General features: G+C 38.2%; 1 protein-coding gene across 1 annotated transcript in view; it reads left to right on the top strand.

Annotated features, from left to right (window-relative positions):
* NIPSNAP2 (nipsnap homolog 2) overlaps nucleotides 1-25416 on the top strand; it is a 35575-nt gene that overhangs the window by 6939 nt on the left and 3220 nt on the right. Inside the window, exons 2-8 of the mRNA XM_042971755.1 lie at nucleotides 5738-5877; nucleotides 5960-6005; nucleotides 9426-9520; nucleotides 9856-9926; nucleotides 10718-10858; nucleotides 11904-11935; nucleotides 21569-21663. Of these exons, the coding sequence (XP_042827689.1) occupies nucleotides 5738-5877; nucleotides 5960-6005; nucleotides 9426-9520; nucleotides 9856-9926; nucleotides 10718-10858; nucleotides 11904-11935; nucleotides 21569-21663 (620 nt within the window). The remainder of the gene's footprint in view (nucleotides 1-5737; nucleotides 5878-5959; nucleotides 6006-9425; nucleotides 9521-9855; nucleotides 9927-10717; nucleotides 10859-11903; nucleotides 11936-21568; nucleotides 21664-25416) is intronic.

Here is a 25416-nt window from a genome sequence, read left to right as displayed (position 1 = left end):
TTCATGGGTTCCAGCCCCGTGTAGGGCTCTGTGCTGACAGTGCGGACCCTGCTTGGATTTCTGTCTCTCCCTCTTTCTGCCTCTCTCCCAGTCTCTCGCATGCGTGTTCTCTCTCTCTCTCTCTCTCTCTCAAAATAAACATTTATATATATACATACACACACACATAAAAGTAAAAGCACAGCATAAGGAATATAGTTAGTGATACTGCAATTGCATTGTAACAGGACAGATGGTAGCTACACTTGGTGAAAATAGCATAATGTATACATTTGTCAAATCACTAGGTTGTATAGCTGAAACTAGTGTAACATTGTGTGTCAACTGTACTTAAATAATAATTATAAAATACACACATGTGAAAAACACAATACAGGTATTACATGAGTAAAGCTGTGTCTCTTCTACCTTAACTCTTCCCTCCCTGAGAGATACCACCATTAATGCTTATTAATTCTAGGACATTTTAACATACAGGAAAAGAAATGTGGAAGAAATTCCAACTTGTTTTCACAAATGCCATTTAAACTATTTAATGCCATTTAAACTATATTTTTGTCCTATGCACTTACAAGAAAAATTACATGTACAGTACTAGTATAAACTTGTTATTTTACCTGTTAAATATGAGTTTGCTGCTTTTTAATCTTTGAATAATTGAAAAAGTACTTTTATATTTCTTGATCATTATAGAAAATGTATTGTTAATATTATATTTGTGTAATATTTGTTTGCATATTTGTAAGTTTAGATCATTCAGAAGTCTTTTTATTTGGTTTTTAGCTGTTTGTTTTTACCTGGTTTTTAGCTAATATACAGTGTTTTTAAATTAAAAACATTTTATGGAAAGAAAATTGCTGTGTAATGGTTGTTGATTTTTTTTAATTCTTTTTATTATTCTTTTATTTTTATTCTTTTATTATTATTATTTTAATCTTTATTTATTTTTGAGAGAGAGACAGCGTGTGAGCAGGGGAGGAGCAGAGAGCGAGGGAGACATAGAATAGGAAGCAGGCTCTAGGCTCCGAGCTGTCAGCCCAGAGCCCAACGCGGGACTCAAACTCACGAACCGTGAGATCATGACCTGAGCCAAAGCCGGACGCTCAACCGACTGTGCCACCTAGGTGCCCTGGTTGTTGACTTTTTAAGCAAAAAAAGAAAAAGGTTGCTAATAAACATTTGAGATTTAGAGTAGTATTATTTCTAAAGCACCATAGTTGAATAAGAATAGTAATTTAAGGGCACCTGGCTGGCTCAGTAGAAAGAGCATAGGACTCTTGATCTCAGGGTTGTGAGTTCGAGCCCCGCATTAGGTTTAGAGATTACTTAAAAATAAAATCTTTAAAAAAAATAGGAATTTGTATTATGGTTATATAGAATATTCAAGTTCATCTCATGAAGCAAGGGGGAATTTTCATCTTCTGAGAGTTTTTCTTACCTCTTGTTTAAATTCCAAGTCCTCTTCCTTAACACCTGAGGTCGCTCTCTTTTCCTACACTTGCTTTGTGGTGTCCGTGTCCTTAAGCAGGCCTGATAAGCAAATTGAAAATAGTCCGTAGAAAATCATGTAGTGTTTCCATAGAAATCTCCCAGAAAAGCCTCACACCAACCTGTCAACATCTTGACCTTGCTTTGAAGCATTAGATAAGATCCTAAGCATTTATAGTAGCCATTTGGAATCCCAATACATTATTGCTCCTAGCATGATCTAGCAAAGGGCAGAAAAGAGCATTTATGTGTAGATCAGTTAAAGATCAGAATTATAAGGAGTATGCCATAATAACCCTGGCCAGAGATGATGGTCATCAGTTGTAAAAGGGAGTGTGCAAGAAGAATGGGACTGGACTCAAAAGGCTATATTCTGTATCACTCCATAAATAAGACATTTTGGAAAAGGCCAAACTATAGGGATATAGAACAGAGGAATGGTTGTTAGCAGTTGGAACTGGGGAGAAGGGTTGATTACAAAAGGAGTGGGAGATAACAGACTTCCGGTTATGGAATGAATAAGCCACTAATATATAAGATACTGCATAGGGAATATAGTCAATGGTATTATAATAGCCTTGTATGGTACTTGGTGGTGGCTACACTTGGGAGCATAGAGTGACATACAGACTTGTTGAGTCACTATGTTGTACACCCGAAACTAATGTAACAATGTGTATCACCTATATTTCAATTTTTTAAAAAAAGGGAGTTTAAGGGAGTGAAGGAACTGTTCCATATGGTGGTAGTTACATGTCTTTATGCGTTTGCCAAACCCCTGTAGAACTATGCCAAAAAAGTAAATTTCACTGTGTGGAAATTTGAATCAAAATGAAGAAGATAAAAGCACACAGCTTGTCATTGATTGGGTTTTGTGAGATTAGGAAGAGGATAAGTCTCATCCAGGTTCTAATTTTTTTTAATTGAAGTGTAGTTGACATACAATATTATATGAGTTTCACATATAACTTAGTGATTCAACATTTATATACATTATGAAATCACCCTAAGTCTAGTTACCATCTCTCACCATACAAAGTTATTACAGTATTATGACTACATTCCCTATGCTGTATTTTATATCTTCTTGTTTATTTTGTTAACAGAACTTTGTACCTCTTAATCCCCTTCACCTATTTCACCGTTTCCCCACAACTCCCGCAACTACCAGTTTGTGTACTGTATTTATGAGTATGTTTTCTGTGCTCTTTTTTAATTTGTGTTTTAGATTCCACATATAAGTGAAATTGTATGTTATTTGTCTTTCTCTGACTTATTTCACTTAGCATAATACCCTCCTGATCCATCAATGTTGTCACAAGTGGTAAGATTTTATTCTTTTTTTATGGCTGAATAATATTCCTGAGCATCTGTGCGAGTGTGTCATATATGTATAATATAACACATAGTTATATATGTATACAACACATGTTGTATATGCATATGTACACCACATCTTCTTTATCTGTTTATCTACCAATGGACTTAGGTTGCTTCCATGTCTTTGCCGTTGTAAATAATGCTGCAGTGAACATAGGGGTTCATATATCTTTTCACATTAATGTTTTCATTTTCTTTGGACAAATGAAGTGGGATTGCTAAATTGTATGGTATTTATACTTTTAATTTTTTGAGGAACCTCTACACTTTTCCATGGCCGCACTAATTTGCATTCCCACCAACAGTGCACAAGGATTCCCTGTTCTCCACATCCTCACCAAACTAGCCATTCTGACTGGTATGAGGTGATATCTCATTGTGGTTTTGATGTACATTTCCCTGATAATTTGTGATATTGAGCATCTTTTCATGTGTCTGTTGGCCATCTGAATGTCTTCTTTGGAAAAATGTCTATTGAGGTCCTCTGCCCATTTTTTAATCAGATTGTGGGTTTTGTTTTGTTTTGTTTTTGTGGGTTTTTTTTTTTTTGATGTTTTAGGAATTCTTTATGTAGTTTAGATATTAACCCTTTATCATATAGATCATTTGTGAATATCTTCTCCCATTCAGTAGGTTGCCTTTTCATTTTGTTGATGGTTTCCTCTCCTGTGAAAAAGCTTTTTAGTTTATGTAGTCCCACTTTCTTATTTTTGCTTTTGTTTCCCTTGCCAAAGAGACAGATCCAAAAAAATTGGTAAGACTGATGTCCAAGAGTTTACTGCCTATGTTTTCTTTTAGGAGTTTCATGGTTTCAGATCTTACATTTAGATCTTTAACTCATTTTGAGTTTATTCTTGTATGTAGTGTAAGAAAGTGGTCCAGTTTCCTCAGGACCATTTGTTGAAGACACTATCCTTTCCCTGTTGTATATTCTTGTCTCCTTTGTCATAGATTCATTGATCATATAAGCATGGGTTTATTTCTGGCCTCTCTATTCTATTCCATTGACCTATGTGCTTTTATGCCAGTAGTATGCTTTTTTTACTATAGCTTTGTAGGACAGTTTGAAAACCAGGAGCATGATACCTACAGCTTTGTTCTTCTTTCTCAAGATTGCTTTGGCTATTTAGGGTCCTTTTGGTTCCTAAATGGAGTTCCTCAAAAAAATTAAAAAATATTTTAGGAATATTAAATAGAATATTTTAGGATTATTTGTTCTGGTTCTGTGATAAATATTCTATTTAAAAATAGAAATGCCAAGGGAAATAGGAGGTACAAGGTTTCCAGTTATGGACTTATTCAAGTCACAAGGATGAAAGGTACAGCATAAAGAATATAGGGGAAAAGAAAAGAAATACCATATGATCCATTAATTCCACTACTGGGTATTTACCCAAAGAAAATAAAATACTAACTTAAAAGATATATGCATCCATATGTTTATTGCAGCATTATTTACCATAACCAAGATACGGAAGCAACCCAAATGTTTATCAACAGATGAATGGAAAGAAGATGTGTGTGTATGTGTGTGTGTGTGTGCATATATATATATATATATATATACATATATATATATATATATAATGGAATATTACTCAGCCATAAAAACGAATGAGATCATGAGTGCTTGGGTGCCTCAGTGGGTTAAGCATCTGACTTTGGCTCAGGTCATGATCTCACAGTTTGTGGGTTCAAGCCCCACATCAGGCTCTGCACTGACAGCTCGGAGCCTGCTTTGGATTCTCTCTCTCTCTCTCTCTCTCCCTCTCTCTCTCTCTCTCTGCCACTCCCCTGCTCGTGCTCGCTCTCTTTCTCTTTCAAAAATAAATAAACATTTAAAAAAATGAATGCAGTCTTACCATTTGCGACAACATGGGTGGACCTGGAGAGTTGTGCTAAGTGAAATAAGTCAGAGCAAGACAAATTTCACTTACAGGTGGAATCTGAAAAACAAACGAATGAAGAAACAAACTTTTTTTTTTAAAATTTCATTGATTTAAGTAATCTCTACACGCAATGTGGGGCTTGAGCCCACAACCCTGAGATCAAGAGTCACACGCTCCTCCAACCAAAGCTCCCAGGCTCCCCAAACTAACAGTTGTTTTTTTTAATTTTTTTTTAACATTTATTTATTTTTGAGAGGCAGAGACAAAGCATGAGCAGGGGAGGGGCAGAAGAGAGAAGGAGGCACAGAGTACAAAGCAGGCTCCAGGCTCTGAGCTGTCAGCACAAAGCCCAGTACGGGGCTTGAACCCACAAACCATGAGATCATGACCTGAGCCGAAGTCAGACACTTAACCGACTGAGCCACTCAGTCACCCCAAACTGACTCCTACTAAATACGGAGAACAAACTGGTGGTTGCCAGCAGGGAGGTGGGGGTGGGGATTAAGAGGTACACACTTCCAGTTATAAAATAAATAAATCACAGAGATGGAAAGTACACCATAGGAAGTATAGTCAATAATATTGTCATAACATTGTATGGTGACAGATGGCGACTATACTTAACATGGTGAGCACTGAGTAATGTATAGAATTGTCAAATCACTATGCTGTACACCTGAAACTAATGCAACATTGTTTGTCAACTATACTTACAACTTAAAAAAAAGAGCTCTCTTCAGAGAACCACAAGTTACACTTTTACACTTTGCTCCTGTTGTTTAGATTGCATGCTATTATAATTGAGAGTGAATATTTTGTGGTATTCCAGGTTCTGTAACAGTGCCTAGAATAGGTACTCAAGGCATGTTTGCTGGATGGATTGGTTTTATAAAAATAATGTAGTATGTGACATTACCTGAAAACACTGAAATCTTTGTACCACTGATGAGACTAAAATTTTTATATTTGTTATTCCCTAGGAGATTTACGTCCTCCAATAGTAGGCCTCGAGAAGACAGCTGGTTAAAATCCTTATTTGTCCGGAAAGTTGATCCAAGAAAAGATGCTCACTCTAATCTCCTAGCCAAAAAGGAAACAAGCAGTCTATACAAATTACAGTGTGAGTGATGGGTTTGCTACCTTCATAGTTGACTTTTTTCCCTTCGTTCATAAGTTTATCGTTGAATTTTCTTTTGTTTCAGTTCACAATGTTAAACCGGAATGCCTAGAAGCATACAACAAAATTTGGTGTGTATACCAAACTATCCTTTACTTGGGGAAAAATAACAATTTTAATATTTGTTGGTTCAGCTAACACTTGATAGCAGAGTGAGCTCTTTGATCCCTCTTCTTGAAGCTGAATGATCAGAGGCTCGTAAGTTGAGCTCTGCGTGGGATTGCCAAGGGCATTTTGATTTTAAGGACTCCATGACTAACTCATCACATAAGCTCTCAGATGTTAGAATGTTCTAGACTCTTAAGGTTGGAAGGAACCTTGTAAGGCTATCTAGTCCATCTACTCGTCCATGCTTGAGTCCTTTCTGCAGACCTTCCTGATTGCCTGTGTTTAATTGCATTCCATCTGTGGAAGCTTTGAATGTTAGGAATCAGAACTCATGTCCCTGTGATCTCTATTGTTTCCAGTTTTACTTCTAAGTAAAACTGCCACATGAAAGTCCTGGATGTATTTGAATATATCTGCCATTTCTTCTCAAGTCTTCCACTCACCAGGATTCAAGTTCCTTCAGCAGATTCTCACGTGATATGAGATGCATATGCTCTTACAGAATTTGTAAACTTTAAGACTAAAGAGAGAATTAAGTGCATTTGTTCTTAAGCCAACAAATTGTATTTTAATGATCAATTGTGAGCAAGTATAATTAAAAAGCATATTTTTACCTTTATATCTGCTACTTTCATGAGAAAGAAAATGATTTTGTCACCAGAATCAGCATAATTTTCAGATACAAAAACCTTTTGTTACTTTATTTTGGGAGGTGACTCATGAAATATAATATTAGCATAGTTTCTTAATCACCTCAGCATAGTTCTCTTTATTAAAAAAAGTTCCTAAAATAAAGCAGATGTTTATTTCTAAATCTTTTCTCATAAAATGGAATTTCTTATCTTTGCTAATGTTTCCCTGGCTTATCTTCCCTGTCCTGTTTGTATCATTTCATCTCTTGTCTCAGATTTTCATCTCCTGTGTATTCATATTTCTATCTGGGTGTCTTCCTCTTCCTTCATACTCGACAGATAGAATTACCCGGCTCTTCCTTCCCACTTCCAACATGTGTCAGTCACCATAGTTTCATTTAACCTTTTCCTTAGTTCTTTGCTATTGGTTGCTAAGAACTGTGTGTTCTTCATTTGACCTGCATTTTGCTTCTATTTCATTTCCTTTCCCATCTCCCTCTCTCTTGTTGAGCCCTATTTCTAAGTAGCCTCCTTGCTGACTGCCTTCCCGGCCTCCAAGTTATACCTGTACCTTATCCCACACCCGATCCATTACTCAGAAGTTTGTCAAATTGATCTACCTGAGTTCTGCTTTCTCCTTCATCATGTTTTTTCCTTCTCTCTGAAACTTACAGTAGCTCCCTGTTTCTGGTACGTAAAGACTTAACTCCTGCCTGGTGTTTAGAGGCCCCAATGCTAAGGTTCTGCCTGACCCATCTGAGTAAAAGTACTACCTGCCTTACAACTTTCATTCATGTAAGGCCAGGGCTTCCGAGGGCTGCTTTGGAGCTCCCAACAAAGAGGATATGACTTTGTGTTGGTAAAAAACCTAGGTCCCGTTATCAGGCCCCCAGCCCCTTTCTGGATCCCACCTGGGTCATCTGTCTAGATTTTCTTCTTCTACACTGGCTCCAAATTGGGGTTGTTTACTTCCTGCTCATGTCATGTGACAAAAAGGAATCCCGTTTCCAGTAATTTTACATAATCCATGTTTCCCCACCCCTGATTTCCATCAGTCCTGTGTTATTTCTAAAAAGTCTTTTTTTGGGGCACCTGGGTGGCTCAGTCAGTTGAGTGCCCGACTTAGGCTCAGGTCATGATCTCGCGGTCTCTGAGTTCGAGCCCCTCATCGGACTCTGTGCTGACAGCTCAGAGCCTGGAGCCTGTTTCAGATTCTGTGTCTCCCTCTCTCTCTCTGACCCTCCCCCATTCATGCTCTGTCTCTCTCTGTCTCAAAAAATAAATAAATGTTAAAAAAAATTTTTTTAATAAAAAGTCTTTTTTTAATGATTATTTATTTATTTTTGAGAGAAACAGCACAAGCAGGGGACAGGCAGAGAAAGGGGGACAGAGGATCTGCTGTGCTGACAGTAGAGACCCTGATGCAGGGCTTGAACTCACGACCCATAAGATCATGACCTGAGCCGAAGTTGGATGCTTAGCCAATGGAGCCACTCAGGTGCCCCTAAACATAAGTATTTTTGACCCACTACAATGATCACATCATGTGTATTTTTTGAAGGGTGGCATTTCAAAAATTACACATGGTGTGGTCATTGTACTGAGTCATAAAAATACATGGGTTTTCATTTAGTTAAATATAAGAACATTCTGAGATTTTCTCTGTTAACTATGCATGTATACTCTGTTCTGGTGCCCTAGCATCTGGTGGTGATCAGTAACTTAATATCACTCAGTGTTAGCAAATAGTTTGAACAGGTTCCATTTCTGACCCTTGATATCTTTTTGCATTTATTGTTGAATTTCTGTTGTACTTTTTCATCATAATTTTTCTATCAAAAAGTGTGCAGATTTTAGCTTTTCTTTTGGTGTGGCACAGTTAATGCCTGTTCCCTGTACATTCGAATCTGTACCATAGGAAGGTTTCAATGGATCCAAGTACTGACACCTCTGTTAAATTAATACACTGCTATGACCTGCCATGGCTTTGCTACTACTCCTGTACAATCACTGGTAATGAATTGGGGGTGTGTGTTCAACGTGGGATTATGTGATACTTCCTAAATCCCCTCCGCTGGTTGAATTGAATAGAACCTAATTTATGCTCCATGTTGTATCTTTAATTTGGATTGTTTTGCCATGTCCATGCCCTCTGAGACTGTTAGAGCTGGGTTGCTTCCAGACCGTGTTGTGTTCTAGCTCTTTCTTCTTCCTCCCTTCTTATGGCCAACTTATTCTCTGCCCCTGCTACTTCTGCCTGCTTATGCTGCTTCTGTTGTCTCCCCTATCTTAAACATTACTTTCTTCTCTTATTTCTTCCATGCTCTTTTTCTACTGTTTGTGTTTCTCTCCTTCCTATCTCGGGAACCAGCAGAACATAGCTTTTAGAAACTTCACCATCCCTAGGTACTTTTTTTTTTTTTTCCTGAAACAGCAAATAGTAGATCCATGTAGTTCCTGGAACCCTGGGACCTTTTGCTCTTCCTTATCCATTTTTATCACTTTCCTTGAGTTGTTTACAACGATTGTAGGTAGCTGGGTAACAGAAACCTAACCCTCCGATAAGTGGGACATTAGAGCATAGTAGAATTCAGCTAAAATGTTAATTCTGCACATTATAGTATCATAAATATTCTGAGGTCAGTTGTTGGAACAGAGTAGATGGCCTTTTTCCTATTGCTGATCATGTGTTGTCCATCTGGTATAATCTTGTCAGTTGTTTAATTGGTGTTGCTATTTCTTCTCTTTAAGTCAAGAGGTGTTGCCAAAGATACACGAAGATAAGCATTACCCTTGTACTTTGGTGGGGACTTGGAACACGTGGTATGGCGAGCAAGATCAAGCTGGTAGGAAGCAGAAGTCTTTGGAATAAACACTTGTTCCCTAAGCCTTTACTGTTAACGACATACATAATATTTAATGTTTGCTTTTAAAATCAAAGCTTTCCAAGTGTCAGTCTGCTTTTATGGCTAAAGTAGTTTCTCCAGTAATTGATTACAAAAACTACTTTTGTATTGTTTTAACGCTTGAATCTATATTGAAACTTTATGATGTACTCATAGGCTACCACATGGCATATCACAGTTTTGTACTGTGTTAACGTTGTGTGTATATAGAATATTTTCAAGGTAGGAGTGTCATAAAACTCTAAATGTATGTTATCTTTCAAAATATATTTCAGTCCACCTCTGGAGGTACGAAGGAGGCTATCCAGCCCTCACAGAGGTCATGAATAAACTCAGAGAAAATCAGGTAATGATTTTGAAAAAGGTTTATGTATTCAGACTGATACAATAAATGATAGCACAGAATTCAATGACTCTTTTCTGTCACCATTCTTTAACATTAATAAAAGTTTTACTCTTTGGATTCTTGAAGTTGTATTGAAACATAACTAACCCATTGTAATACTGTTAACATAACAGTTCTTACTATAAAATCAGTTGTACTTTGAAACTGAGAAACTGGTACTTTGATGCCAGTAAGTCAGCGCAGTAGACACAGTCAGCCCTGGATTACCTAACACATACCTGCTTCAGGAACTGTCAACCACATAGTCTTTCCTTTGGGCTGACATCCCTGTCCTCCCCACTCCCTTCAGGAATAGGTACAGGTCAATGAAGAGAATTTTAACAGCCGTCCATTATTAGGAAAGAAAACCTTTGGTGTAGATTCCCTGTCCAAATATAAGTGGCTTTGGACTATCTGGTGTTTTGTAGTCTCTATGTCACTTTTGTTAATATGTTGTCAGACACTGTTAGGAGGACTTAAAAAGGTAGGAGATTAAGTTGTTATTTCAGTAGTTAATATTGTTATTTAAGTAATTAGATGGCCGTGTAGTTTGGTGTCTAAATCTGGACACTTTTGAGAGTGAAAATGAATGCTTTAGTTATTATGCTGGTTCAACGGGATGTAAACTGGGGCTGTCTTGGGCCACCTGGGGCCCTGTTTTTGATAGTATTCTAAGAGGAACATAAGTGATACTAAAGTGGATTTATATGTAAATACTAGAAGATATAATGAGCATGTTTTTTCCCTCAAAGGCATTTGTGGAATTCCGCAAGGCAAGAAGCAACATGCTTCTCTCTAGGAAGAATCAGCTGCTGTTGGAGTTCAGTTTCTGGAATGAGCCTGTCCCACGGTCAGGACCGAATATATATGAACTCCGATCTTACCAGCTCCGAGTAAGTACAGAAATACCCACCAGCTGTCCTCCCATTCTTCTGTGAGGAAGCACTGGCAGCCCAATGCCTACCACACAAGTGGACTTTACATTTTGTGATGTGTTTGGCTTAATATTTTGATTGGCTTATTTTCTCCCCTGTCCAGTCCTTCTCTTCTTTCTTTTTTTTATCTTCTTCTCTCTCATTCCTTCTCTTTTGCTAAGCTCTTTTATTTTTTATAATCTTACACATAATGTTTGTCATTTGACTTTTTTCTATATAGCATTGCTATTTTTAAGAGGAAAGACCTAAAATGCAGGACTAGCTATAATACAGAGCATCTACTGTAATTGAACTAGAGCAATACTTCTCTATATAATAAAAATGAGACTGCTGAATAAGTTAGACGGCACCATAAGAGTCAAAGGGAATAATATTTTAAAACTTTCTTGATGTTTCCCCACTAAGTGACTACTAGAAAGAAAGCCCCAACTTGTCGGGACGAACACTGGGTGTCACATGGAAGCCAATTTGACAATAAATTATATTTAAGAAAAAAAAAAAAAAGAAAACCCAGATAGCAACATAGCAATGTTGTTAAAAGGAGTACATATCAGTAGATCTTAGTAGTCTAATAACTCACCATTATACTGGAAAAAAAAATAGTGATGTCCTTGTTAAATTTACTTAAATTGAATTTTTTTTCTTATTTCACCATAAAGTCTGAATGGGTACCAACAACTTAATCATCATTTCAGTACATCTGGAGGATGGGCTCAACTATGGTTTTGATAACCATAATTAGATGACTTACTATAAATATTGTCTTCGTGTATGAGAATAGAATAGAATAGAATAGAATAGAATAGAATAGAATAGAATAGAATAGAATAGAATAGGACTCTCACTATGGGATAGGTATGTGCGCAGTGAATAATATTTTGTTACATTTTTTATTTTGTTACACTTCATTTTTAAGTTAGTTTTGTCATTTGATATTTTTTATACTGCTGTTCCTGTATTTCTTCACAGAACTAACAAACTCAAAATCCAAATCTCTTTTCAGCCAGGAACTATGATTGAATGGGGCAATTACTGGTGAGTATATTACCAAATGGTGACTTTGTAATCTTATTAATAGATTATTTTAGGCCATAGTGTTAATTCAGGAATAAAATCTGGGGATAAAACCATGATTTGATATTAGACTGTTTTGTTTGATGTTTCTATTACAGAATTTTTCAAACGTATACAAAACTAGAGAGACTAATACCGTGGATCTCCCTGCCCCACCCACCCCCTTCCATTCCCATCGCTTAGTTTCAGTAGTTACCAACACATGGCTGGTCTTGCTTAGGTCTAACTCTCCCAACCCAGATTATTTGAAAGTAAATCCAAACAGCATGTCATGTCATCCATAAATATTTCAGTATATATCTCTAAGAGATAAGGACTCTGTTTTTTTTTTTTTAATGTTTGCTTATTTTTGAGAGAGACAGAGCATGAGCAGGAGAAGGGCAGAGAGAGAGGGAAACACAGAATCTGAAGCAGGCTCCAGGCGCTGAGCTGTCAGCACAGAGACCCACACGGGGCTCAAACTCCCAAAATGTGAGATCTTGACCTAAGCCAAAGTCGGACACTTAACCAACTGAGCCACCCAAGCACCTCTATTTTTTTTTTTTTTTAATAAAACCCAGTGTTGCATTAAGTAATTTCATATTCTTGGATATTACCTTTTTTTGAAATGTTTTTGTCACATAAACAGCACCACAATGACACAGTTGCTCGGGGTTTTTTTCTTCACTTAAGTAGCAAACTACCAGCTTTTCCCCAAACTGATCTATAGGTTCATCACAATTCCAATCAAAATCCCGGCAGGCTTCAGAAATGCAAAGGACCCAAACAGCTAACACAACCTTAAAAAAGAACAAAGTTGGAGGACTCACAGATCTCAATTTCAAAACTGACTACAAAGCTACAGTAATCAAGACAGTGTGGTACTGGCATAAGAACAGGTATATACAGATCAGTGGAACGGAAGTGCAAGTCCATAAGTAAACTCATAAATATGAGCCATTTGTACCAAGTAAATTTTCAACACATGCACCAAGTAAATTTCAACACATGCACCAAAGTAAATTCCATGGGGATAGTCTTTTCAACAAAGGGTGCTAAGACAACTCGATATCTTTGCAAAAGGATGAATTTAGACCCCTGCCTCACATTATACACAAAAATTAACCATAACATAAAGGTTTTAGAAGCAAACGTAGGAGAGAGTCTTTGTGACCTAGGTTAAGCATACAACACCAAAATCCATGAAAGAAAATGATAGATTATAATTTATCAAAATTAAAAACTTTGTAATTCAGAGGGCATCATTTAAAAAATTAAAATGCAAGTCACAAGACTGGGAGAAAATTTTACAAATCATATCTGATAAAGGACTTGTATCTAGTATATGTAAAGAAGTCCTACAACTCAGTAATAAGAAGACAAATAACCCATTTCAAAAATGGACAAAGGATTTGAATAGACGATTCTTCACAGATATACAAACAGCCAAAAAGCATATGAAAAGATGCTTAGCATCATTAATTATAAGAGAAATGCAAATCAAATGAGATTAAAAAAAACCCTAAAACAAGATATCTCACATCTTTTATGATGGCCATTATCAAGAGAACAGAAAGTAACAAGTATGGTGAAGATACAGAAAAATTGGAACCTTTGTGCAGTTGGTAGGAATGTAAAATGTTGTAGTAATTATGGAAAACAATACAGAGGTTCCTCAAAACATGAAAAATAGAATTACCATATGATCAACAATTCTACTTCTAAGTTTCTAATCAAAAGAATTCAAAGCAGCATCTCAGAGATATTTTCCCATTAATTTTCATTGCAAGCATTAGTCACAGTAGCCAAGAGGTGGAAGCAACCCAAATATCCATCGAGAGATGAATGGATCAAGAAAATGTGATATATACATATAAGGGAATATTATGCAGCCTTTCAAAGAAGGAAACTCTGCCATGTGCTACAATATGGATAAGCCTTGAGGACATTAAGCCATTCATAAAAGGACAAATAGTATATGATTCCACTAATAACAAAGTCTCTAAAGTAGTTAGAATCACAGTAATGGAAAATGAATAGTTGCCAGGGTCCAGGTGGAGGGGACTTGGTGTTTAGTGAGTATTGAGTTTAAATTTGACAAGATCAAAAAGTTCTGGAGATCCCTTGCACAACAATGTGAGTGTTTGGGACACTACTAAACTGTGAAATGGCTGAGGTAAGTTTAATGTTATGTGTTTTTTACCACAATAAAAAATAAATAATCATGAAATAAATTTTTAAAAAATTTTTTCAGTGGGCAAGGGATTTGAATAGACATTTCACCAAAAGAAATGTATAAATGCCTAATAAGCACGTGAAAAAGTGCTCAACACTCCCAGTCATTAAGGAAATGCAAAGTAAAATCACAAAGAGAGAAGACGTCACAAACATTCAGATGGCTTTCACTAAGAAGACAGATCATAACACATGTTGGTGAAGTTGTGAATCAGTTGGGGCCCTCATACCTTGCTGATGAGAATGTTAAGTGGTACAGCCACTTCGGAAAATAGGCAGTTACTCAAAATGTTAAACATGGAATTACCATATGACCTCACAGTTCTATTCCTAGGTATATACCCAAGAGAATGAAAGCATGCATTCATATAAACTCATATACAGTGATCATAGCATTTCATAATAACCAAATAGTGGAAATAGCCTAAAATGCCCGTCAGCAGAGTGAAGGAAAAATAGGCTGTGCTGCATCCACGTAATGGAATACTATTCAACAGTAAAAAGAAGTGAACTGCTGATATGCACTACAAATATAGGTGAACCTCAATAACATGCTATGTGAAAGAGTCCAAAGCAGCATATATTCTGTGATTCCATTTGTATGAAATATCCAGAAAAAGCAAATCTATAGAGACAGAAAGATCAGTGGTTTCCTGGGGCTAGAGGTGGGAACAGAAAATGATTGTAGATGGGCACAAGGGATCTTTTAGCACAACTGGATTGTGATGATTGCATAAGTCTGTAAATTTACTAAATATATATATGTATATATATTTACACCTAAGTGAATTTTACAGGATGTAAAATATACCTCAGTAAAGCTGCTAATGATGCACACACCTTACCAAAGAGAATTTATACCATGAAACCAAGAATAATTCAAAAAGAGGACATTGATAAATATAACACAGTTGAGGCTGTAATAGGTGTCTGGCTTCTGCACCCCAAATACCTGGCCCCCATGCCTCTGTTAGAGCACTTGTCACCCCAGTGGAGTCTCTAGTTTCTAGTTCTACAACTCTGTCTACAAGACCTGGCACATCCTGGGTGGTTGGTAAATGTTGAACAGAGGGCAGAAACTAGTGGTTACATAAGAAGAAAAGGTCTTTGCCAAGGCCAGTTGCCAAACTTGTAAACAACTTCTGTGCCTGAGGGGAATAGATTATATATATTCATGCAGTAGAATCTACTACTACACAGGGCTCAGATCCATGACCTGCAAGATCATGACCTGAGCCAAAGGTGGACGCTTAACCAACTGAGCCACCCAGGCACGCCTCTGCAGTAGAATCTTATATGGTGGTTAAAGTAAAACAGATCTGCATATGGATAAGCATTGAAAACACCAAGTTCAAGAGAAAGAGCTAGTTAATGTGTACAACGTGATGTCTTTTAGGTAAAGTTGTTTTCATGTCTATTTATTTTTGAGAGAGAGTGCAAATGGGGGAGGGGCAGAGAGAGGGAGACACAGAATCTAAAGCAGGCTCTAGGCTCTGAGTTGTCAGCACAGAGCTGGACGCAGGGCTTGAACTCACAAACCGTGAGATCATGACCGGAGCCAAAGTGGGAGGCTTAACCGACTGAGCCACCCAGGTGCCCCTTAGGTAAATTTTTAAATGATGTAACAAAAGAGTCCTATAAACAAGTTGTATATAACAATTATATGAAAAGATAGAACTGTTGTTCATGGATACATACATATGAAGTAGAAATACAAAACCATAGACAGGAAGACATGTTTTCAAAAGAGGTAACTGCTTCCAGAATGTAACTCATGGGGGAGGGTGGGTGGGGGTGGGGAGGAGAATGCAAAGGGAGCTTCACCTGTTTCTGTGGTGTTCAGTCTGAAACAAATACGAGAAAATGTAAAGTATTGATATTTTAAAAATCTAGGTGGCCAGAATGTTTTAAATCATAATTTAAAAGACAGTTTAAAAATCATCCTAATACATGTTCAGAAGTCATTTGAAAATATTGAATACCAGTTTTATTTTATTAGAGACACTAATTTCTTTAAAAAAAAAAAAGTTTATTTATTTTTGAGAGCGACAGATCATGAGCAGGAGAAGGGCAGAGAGAGAGGGAGACACAGAATCTAAAGCAGGCTCCAGGCTCCGAGCTGTCAGCACAGAGCCTGACACGGGGCTCAAACCCACAAACCGTGAGATCATGACCTTAGCTAAAGTCGGACGCTTAACTGACTGAGCCACCCAGGTGCCCCTAGAGACACTAATTTCTAATAAGAAACACTTTAAAAATTAGGAATAGAGAATATTTTATTTAAATCAGGTTGGTAACCTTTTCTGTAAAGGAACAAATAATAAATATTTTAGGCTTTGGTGTGCTTAGGTGGTTCAGTCAGTTAAGCGTCTGATGTCAGCTCAGGTCATATCATGGTTCACCGGTTTGAACCCTGCATCATGCTCTCTGCTGACGGCTTGGAGCCTAGAGCCTGCTTCATAGATTTTGTGTCTCCCTCGTGCTCTGTCTCTCTCTGTCTGGCTCTCTCAAAAATAAAAATAAAACATAAAAAATTAAAAAAATATATTTTAGGCTGTGTGGACTGTTCTGGGTCCATAACGATTATTTAACTCTGCTATTTTAGTGTGCAAGCAGCCGTGAACTATTTGTAAATGGGTGAGCATGGCTGTGTTCCAACAAAACTTTATTTATGGTTGCTGAAATTTGAATGTCATGATTTTCATGTATCACAAAATATTCTTTTGATTAGATTTTCGAGCATTTAAAAATGTAGAAATCATTCTTAGGTTCTGGGCCATCAAAACAAGCAACAGAGCAGGGGATTTAGTCTGAGGGTCTGCTTTGCTAGCCTTGATTTAAACGAAAGCACTATCCATTTCCTTCCATGTGTTCTTTTTTTTTTCCAGTTTTGAAATTTCTTGCTTTGAACTACATAATTTCTAAGATCTAGGTCCAAAAAATGGCTCTGTGATTCTTTTTTTTTTTTTTTAAGAGTTTCTTTTTAAGTAATCTCTGTACCCAACATGGGGCTTGACCCCACATCCCAGACATCAAGAGTTGCACGCTTCACCAACTGAGCCAGCCAGGTGCCCCCATGATTCATATTTCTAATAAATCTTTTCTTCTTGGGTCATCAAAGGCTACATAATGCAAGTTAGAATTTTTTTTAATTTGAAAACTAAGAAATACATATTTAATTGTATACTGTTATACAGTTAGTACCTATAGGCACCATTTTATTAAGGGACCTTTTTTAGGGAGGGGCCTTATAAATGTAATAATTTAGTTGCCCACAGAATAGGATCATTCATTATTTCTATTTTTGCATGTTACTAATTAAGACTTGCCCACCATGGGGGTGCCTGGGTGGCTCAGTCAGTTGAGCATCCAACTCTTATTATCAGCTCAGGTCATGATCTCCTGGTTTGTGGATTTGAACCCCACAACTGTCAGCACAGCTGACAGTGTGGAGCCTGCTTAAGATTCTCTGTCTTACCCCCCACACACACACCCTCCTTCACTCATGCATTCTGCTGTCTAAATAAATAAATAAATAAATAAACAAAAAAACAAACTTAAAAAAAAAAAAAAGATTTGTCCACCGTGGCTTTCACAAGGAAGTACTGAGATTTATTCTTCAGTTACTTAAAAAATTATTTATAAATCCAGCTCAGCATTCAATTTATATTTTGGCATATAGGTAACTATTTAAGATGGTGATCTCCTCTTCAGTACATGCTTCTGATTATTACGAGGCTAAGGCAAGTACGTTTTCTTTGCCTACTGTAACTGAATTAGAAAAATTCATAATGAAATTAATAATCCTGAATATTTATCACTATCAGTGAAAGACAGTTTTTCCCCACCTCTAAGTTAGAATGCACGTTAAAGTGATCTGCTTAATTTCAATAATTTACCAATCAGATTTGTAATTTTTGTGAAGCTATCAATCACTTAATTCTAGATATAAAGGTTAAACAATTTAATATCATTTAGGGGTAGCCCATGGGAGCAATAGCAAGAGATCCCTCCTTCACCACAAAAGAGCCTAAAAGCTTGGGTCACCCTCAGAGTTGAGCTTATGGGTATGAGAGCTGAGATGTACAAATTGATCTTAAGGAGGCTGGCTTTATCACTCCCACTGCGGTTGCCCTTGCTCTGATCCTATACCCCGCTGCTTCCTTGATGTTCTAATTCAGTTGCTATGAAGTTTTCCTCCAGGACAAAAATGTTCTGGTCAAGCCAACTCAGATATCTTGTCCCCCAAGAGTACTGTCTCACGGTAGATGTTAGTAGATTGATATCCTTGTTCATATGCCCCCAACTCTTCTAAATTAACTATAATGAATCTATCTTCCCAAGTCCTGTCAATTCTGACACCCTGATCACAGACTTTAGACCAAAACGTGTTGATGTAAATTTACTGGGTAGTCTGTGGTGGGCGGTCTCCAGCTGTGCTTTTCTGGGTGACCTCCCTGTATTGTTCAAGCCACTTTTTTCATTTTTAAGTTTGATTCTAGAAAACTGCTTTTGGGAAACATACATTTTCTAAAAATAGTTTTAGGATTTCAGATGCATCACTAAATATCAAGTAGTTGGTACAAATCTGAAAGAAGGTGTTTAAGGAACTGACACGCTTGCAGTAGGAAATTTTAAAAGGAAAGTTTAAGACAAGTGCAAATTTTTAGTCAATTTAATCACAATTTCTTTTTTTGTGTTCTGATTTTCTTTTTTCACAATGTTTTATAATATCCCATATACAAGACCTATAAACTTTTCATTTCTAGCCTTTCAACATTTTTTATTATATCATTAAAAGTATCATTTATAAAATCTCCATTTTTTTAAATGAGGATATAGAGATGAATTAGAATTTGTACCTTGACTCTATAAGGCAACTGATGAATTCACTTATTTTGTTTGTTTTGTTTTTCTTTTTTTGTCTTTTCAAAACTTCTTTTATTTTTTATTGTTTTAAATTTACATCCAAATTAGTTAGCATATAGTGCAACAATGATTTCAGGAGTAGATTCCTTAGTGCCCCTTACCCATTTAGCCCATCCCCCCTCCGACAACCCCTCCAGTAACCCTCAGTTTGTTCTCCATATTTATGAGTCACTTCTGTTTTGTCCCCCTCCCTGTTTTTATATTATTTTTGTTTCCTTTCCCTTATGTTCATCTGTTTTGTCTCTTAAAGTCCTCATATGAGTGAAGTCATACAATTTTTGTCTTTCTCTGACTAATTTCACTTAGCATAATACCCTCCAGTTCCATCCACATAGTTGCAAATGGCAAGATTTCATTCTTTTTGATTGCTGAATAATACTCCATTGTGTGTGTGTGTGTGTGTGTGTGTGTGTGTATGTATATATATATATATATATATATATATATATATATATATATATCACATCTTCTTTATCCATTCATCCATCCATGGACATGTGGGCCCTTTCCATACTTTGGCTATTGTTGATAGTGCTGCTATAAACATGGGGGTGCATGTGTCCCTTCGAAACAGCACACCTGTATCCCGTGGATAAATGCCTAGTAGTGCAATTGCTGGGTCATAGGGTAGTTCTATTTTTAGTTTTTTGAGGAACCTCCATACTGTTTTCCAGAGTGGCTGCACCAGCTTGCATTCCCACCAACAATGCAAAAGAGATCCTCTTTCTCCACATCCTTGCCAACATCTGTTGTTGCCTGGGTTGTTAATGTTAGCCATTCTGACAGGTGTGAGGTGGTGTCTCATTGTGGTTTTGATTTGTGTTTCCCTGATGATGAGTGATGTGGAGCATTTTTTCATGTGTTGGTTGGGCATCTGGATGTCTTCTTTGGAGAAGTGTCTATCCATGTCTTTTGCCCATTTCTTCACTGGATTATTTGTTTTTTAGTTGTTGAGTTTGATAAGTTCTTTATAGATTGGATACTAACCCTTTATCTGATATGTCATTTGCAAATATCTTCTCCCATTCTGTTGGTTGCCTTTTAGTTTTGCTGATTGTTTCCTTCGCTGTGCAGAAACTTTTTATTTTGATGAGGTCCCAGTAGTTCATTTTTGCTTTTGTTTCCCTTGCCTCCGGAGATGTGTTGAGTAAGAAGTTGCTACGGCCAAGGTCAAAGAGGTTTTTGTCTGCTTTCTCCTTGAGGATTTTGATGGCTTCCTGTCTTACATTTAGGTCTTTCATCCATTTTGAGTTTATTTTTGTGTATGGTGTAAGAAAGTGGTCCAGGTTCATTTTTACGCATGTCGCTGTCCAGTTTTCCCAGCACCACTTGCTGAAGAGACTGTCTTTATTCCATTGGATATTCTTTCCTGCTTTGTCAAAGATTAGTTGGCCATACGTTTGTGGGTCCATTTCTGGGTTCTGTATTCTGTTCCATTGATCTGAGTGTCTGTTCTTGTGCCAGTACCATACTGTCTTGATGATTACAGCTTTGTAGTATAGCTTAAAGTCTAGGATTGTGATTCCTCCGGCTTTGGTTTTCTTTTTCAAGATAAGCAGAATTTCATGTTATACACAGACACACACATATATATATATATATATATATATATATATATATATACACATATTCTCCCACACACAGGAATGCCATTTGGTACTCATTTTCCTGATGGTTCATTCTGGTAAGGGGAAAAAAAAAAAACAAGAGGCAGAATCTTTTTCTTTCATTTTTTATTGAAGTATAATTGACACACATGTTAAATTAGTTTCAGGTGTATAGCACAGTGATTGGGCAAGTGTAGCTACCTTCTGTCACCATACAACACTATTATAATACCACGAGGCAGTTCCAGTTTTGATAGTGATGGTATATCAGCAGGAAGCTCCACATTCATGTTTTTCCATGTGCTGTCCAAGAGGTTGAAGAATCTCCCTTTGAGTTTAGAAAGCTCATGTGTCTTCAGAAATCATGGTCTGCAGCTGCTTTGAGGGTGTGCTCCCTTCTCCTCTGTCTTAAACCCCACTCTCCAGGGCGGCCCCTGTCTCCCTTAGATATAGTAACTCTTGGCATCTTGAGTGTTCTAATATCCAGGTTTTTGTCGCTTTCCCTCAGCAGGTTCTTGGAGAAGCAGTTCTGTTTAAGTTGACAGGTCCTATCCTCTGCCAATTTTCTTGACTTTATGTCAAGAATCAGGAGTGCAACCATGTATTCTGAAACATTGATTTTGTTTAGTCATTACTGTCCATTTCCCCTAAAAATGACTCTTCTGGTAACAGAAAAGTACATTTACATCTTATATAGGTTCTGTATATTAAAATAACATTCAATTGCATTTGGTAGTTAAAAAAACAGTCTTCATATTGAACAACTTGCTCTGAGGATAGAAAAAATCTGATTCTTTTTAATGCACCTGATTCAGTATCTGAACATTGTCATTGTCCCTTCCAGGGCTCGTGCAATTCGCTTCAGACAGGATGGTAATGAAGCAGTTGGAGGATTCTTCTCTCAGATTGGGCAGCTATATATGGTGCATCATCTTTGGGGTATGTGTTTTTTCCTTCATTTTTGTGTTACTGGGATTTCAGGGTTCATTACCAAATAAATTAAACTAGGCAATAAAGCACATCTCAAGTCAGTAACTTTAAACACCATAGCAAATCCAAACATCATAGATGGAAAGTAAATGCTGGGCTATCTACCAGGAAAGAGGTCAACAGTGATGAACTGTCTGCAAGGAAAGAGGTCAACAGTGAAAAGCCTGTAGATTTGTGGCACGTTAGCAGCTGACGTGGGAGTGGGAATAGTGGTGAAAGGAACAGGCAGCCGTGGGAGAGGGAAGATGGTAAAACTGTTGTCCCTTTCTAGACACTTCCCATGACTCCTCAGAAACAATCCTGCATTTTACCAGAGAAACACCTCCCCACACACTCACTCGCTGCCTGCCTTGTGTCTGATTACATTGTCCAGAGGCCCTTCTCTGTGTACCTTTTCCAACCCTGCCCACTTTTGTTTGGCACCATCGTTAGTATCTCTCAGGGCCTGACTCAGGTGTGCCCCCTCTCCCCCGCTAATGAGTGTCACTCTCCTCTTGAACCCCCAGAGCCCAGTATCATGTAGGTAATCACGTGTGGCTATTTGTGTCTGTCTCCCTGCTAAGAACAGGAATTAGGTCTAAGTAATAGCTTGGTACATTCTGGGTACGTCTGTATGTTTATTAAAGTTTTTGTGGGTTTTTTTCAAATGTTTGTTTATTTTGAGAGAGAGAGAGAGAGAATACAAGTAGAGGAAAGGCAGAGAGAGGGGAACAGAACCTGAAGCCGGCTCTGCACTGATGGCAGTAAGCCCAACGTGGGGCCCGAACCCACAAACTGTGAGATCATGACCTGGGCCAAGGTCCATTGCTCAACCGACTGAGCCACCGAGGCACCCCTATTTATTAAAGTTTAAAAAATGAAAAGTGTAAATCATTTCCAGACCATATTAATAAACTGAGATGTTGGTTTGACTGCTCAGTCCCACCACGTGCTGCACCCTGAGAGCCTGCTGTGTTAGCATGGCAGGCTTACAAAGATAAGTGACAGGGCTAATGAAGGATTAAGACAACATAAGGGATATGCCACGAGGCAATGTGTGATCAGTAACACAGTTATATTCGGGGCACTCCCAGCGCTTAAAGGGATATAAACTAACATGTAGTTGAGGAAAATCAGTGAAAGGTGAATATGAGCTAGACTTTCAGATCTAAATAGGTTGCAGGTAAAGTCAAGCAGGAAGAGCTAGAACAGTGATGGAGATACGGGAATTTTTATAAACAGTGGTCAGAAAACTGTAAATAGTGCAGACTGGCTAAATGGTAAGAGACCTGCTGAGGACCTAAGTCTGAAGTGGAAAGCTTGAGGCAAGAAAAGTAGTTTTTACACCATCAGGGTCTGGGGAAGAGACCCCCATCCTCACCTCCACCAATCACTGCTTCAACCAGTTGCTGATCTCAGCTGCACACACTGGGCCTCCCTGGTGTGTAAGCAACTGAAAACCCTGCACCAAATAATAGATGCTCCCACGAGCATCAGGTGCAACGTTGTCCTAGGGACCTTGGTTCTCTAGCTAACTGGGATTTGACTTCATAAATACCAGAGTTGTCAAATATAATAGATTTGGGAACAAATCTTCAAAACATATGTCCCTGCCTTTAGAGATTGTACTAAACATAATTTAACCTTTATGGGTTCAAGGTAGGGGTGAAGCCGTTTTGTTTTGTTTTGTTTTTTAAATAATTATGTGGTCTGTCTGGAGGATATAAACTGAAAAGTCAGACCTCTTCCCTCACCTTCCCCTCAGGCTTGGCTCCTGCGCACCTTCCCAGACACCCTCGGTATCTGAGCACAGGAACTTGATGGTCAGGGTTGCCATGTGCTTTGACTCTCAGGCAGAGGGCAAGCCATGTACCCACTCCACTCACGTCAGGGTTTCCAGTGTGTCTGGATAGGGACTCGCGGGTGACAGAGCAGACAGGCACTGGCGGGTGTAAGTGGCAGAGCTCTCACAGAAGCTGTGGGGAGCATAGGCCCTCAACTCCGTCCCATGGGGAGGACTTAAGGCTTCACAACAGCAGTTGACAAGGAGTTCACCAAGTTGCTCCTCCACGCAGAGACGCAGAAGCCAGGAAGAGTGTGGTGCTCTGGCATTGGAGAGCGGCCAGATTGCGGCATGTGTCTTTGCTTAGGCAGTACTCTTCTCTACCTTCCTTTGTTGTCCCCAGTCAGTGTCCCAGATGTCCACTACCCTATTATATAGGAAAAAGCATCGAGATATGCAGAGATGAATTCTCAGTAGCCTGCCCCAAAAACTTACCCTCACTTTTCCACATTTTTTAGAGAACCGTGTTTATCGGGCACCTCCAGCGTGTTATTTTCTGCATCATTCTCTTTAATCCTCACCACTACAAACCACAGTGAGGTACCTGTGCCTCACAAATGATAAATCCATCACCTAGAATCGTCAGCAACTGAACCAGGCTCAGCCGTGGGCACTTCTGGCTTTTTCAAAGCAGGTCATTCTACAACACAGCACCTCTTCCTTTTACCCTCGCACTTGATGCCATTCCTTCCTCACCTTCCTCCAGGCCCTGCCCCGTCCATCTGTTCCACCACCCCCATCTATGGGCTCCCTCTCCCCAGTAATATGAACTTGACCAAGTGCTTCCTGCCTTTAAAAAGCCTCAAACCCAAGTGTCCACTGATGGATAAACAGATAAACAAAATGTGGTATGTATATATAATAGAACATTGTTTCCAAAAAAGGAACGAAATGCCAATACGTGCTTCAACATAGATGAGCCTTGAAAACATTAGATTCCGCTTACATGAGGTGCCTAGCATAGGCAGATTCACAGAGACAGAATGCAGGGTAGAGGCTCCTAGGGGCTGCCTGGAGGGGAAAATGGGAAGTTAGTGTTCAGTGGATACAGAGTTTTAATTTGGGATGGTGAAAAAGTTTCAGAGATGGATAACAAAGTGGGACGATTGTGAATGTACTTAATGCCACCTAATTGTACATTTTAAAATGGTTAAAAGTTAATTTTGCTATGCATATTTTACCAAATTAAAAAAATTTTAACTAAGAAAATTAAAAAACTGAAATTAAAAAAAAAGAACACAGCCCTCTCCAACCTGTTCCCTGCAAGGGGGAGCCACCACACAGTGCACTGGCCATGCACCTGCCCTCAGTTGGATGCTGCTGCTTATCATATGAATGCTAAATTGTTTTGCTCTGGGTGGTAAGAGGTAAAAGATTTCTCTTCCTTCTGTTTTTCAGCCTCTTCACAATTTTAGGTACTAAATTTATAGTCTATTACTAGTTGAGGGAAATTTTATCTTTAGGTGATTAAGTTGCTATACCTACAAAGGTAGGTCTTCTCATAAGGAGAAAGAAGCCCTGTGAAGAATAGGGTGTGTGTCCCAGAATAGAGAAACTAGAAGCCCTGATTCTTGTCCTTTTAATCTTGTCTGACCCTGTCAAGAGGCATTTCCCTGGTGAGTAGTTGGAAGGATCTTGCCAGGCTGGGATTTGGCAACCAAGGCACCCAGATGAGATACCTGAATTGTACCACGTGACACCAAGGGCCGTGATACCTTTGACCATGCTCTTCTCTCCACCTGGCATGCCTTTGTCTTCTGTTACTATCTGTCAGTGACATTCTTTTCAACCTCTGAGCCCGACCCACCTGGTCAAATCACACCTTCCAGACACCTCTCTCCAGTCTCCTCCCTGTTCCTGTGGGCTCTGTTCTCGAGTAT

This window comes from Panthera tigris, chromosome E3 (assembly GCF_018350195.1).
Source record: "Panthera tigris isolate Pti1 chromosome E3, P.tigris_Pti1_mat1.1, whole genome shotgun sequence".
Taxonomy (NCBI): Eukaryota; Metazoa; Chordata; class Mammalia; order Carnivora; family Felidae; genus Panthera; species Panthera tigris.
Note: the sequence above shows the minus strand (reverse complement) of the source record. Positions and strands in the feature narration are given on the sequence as shown.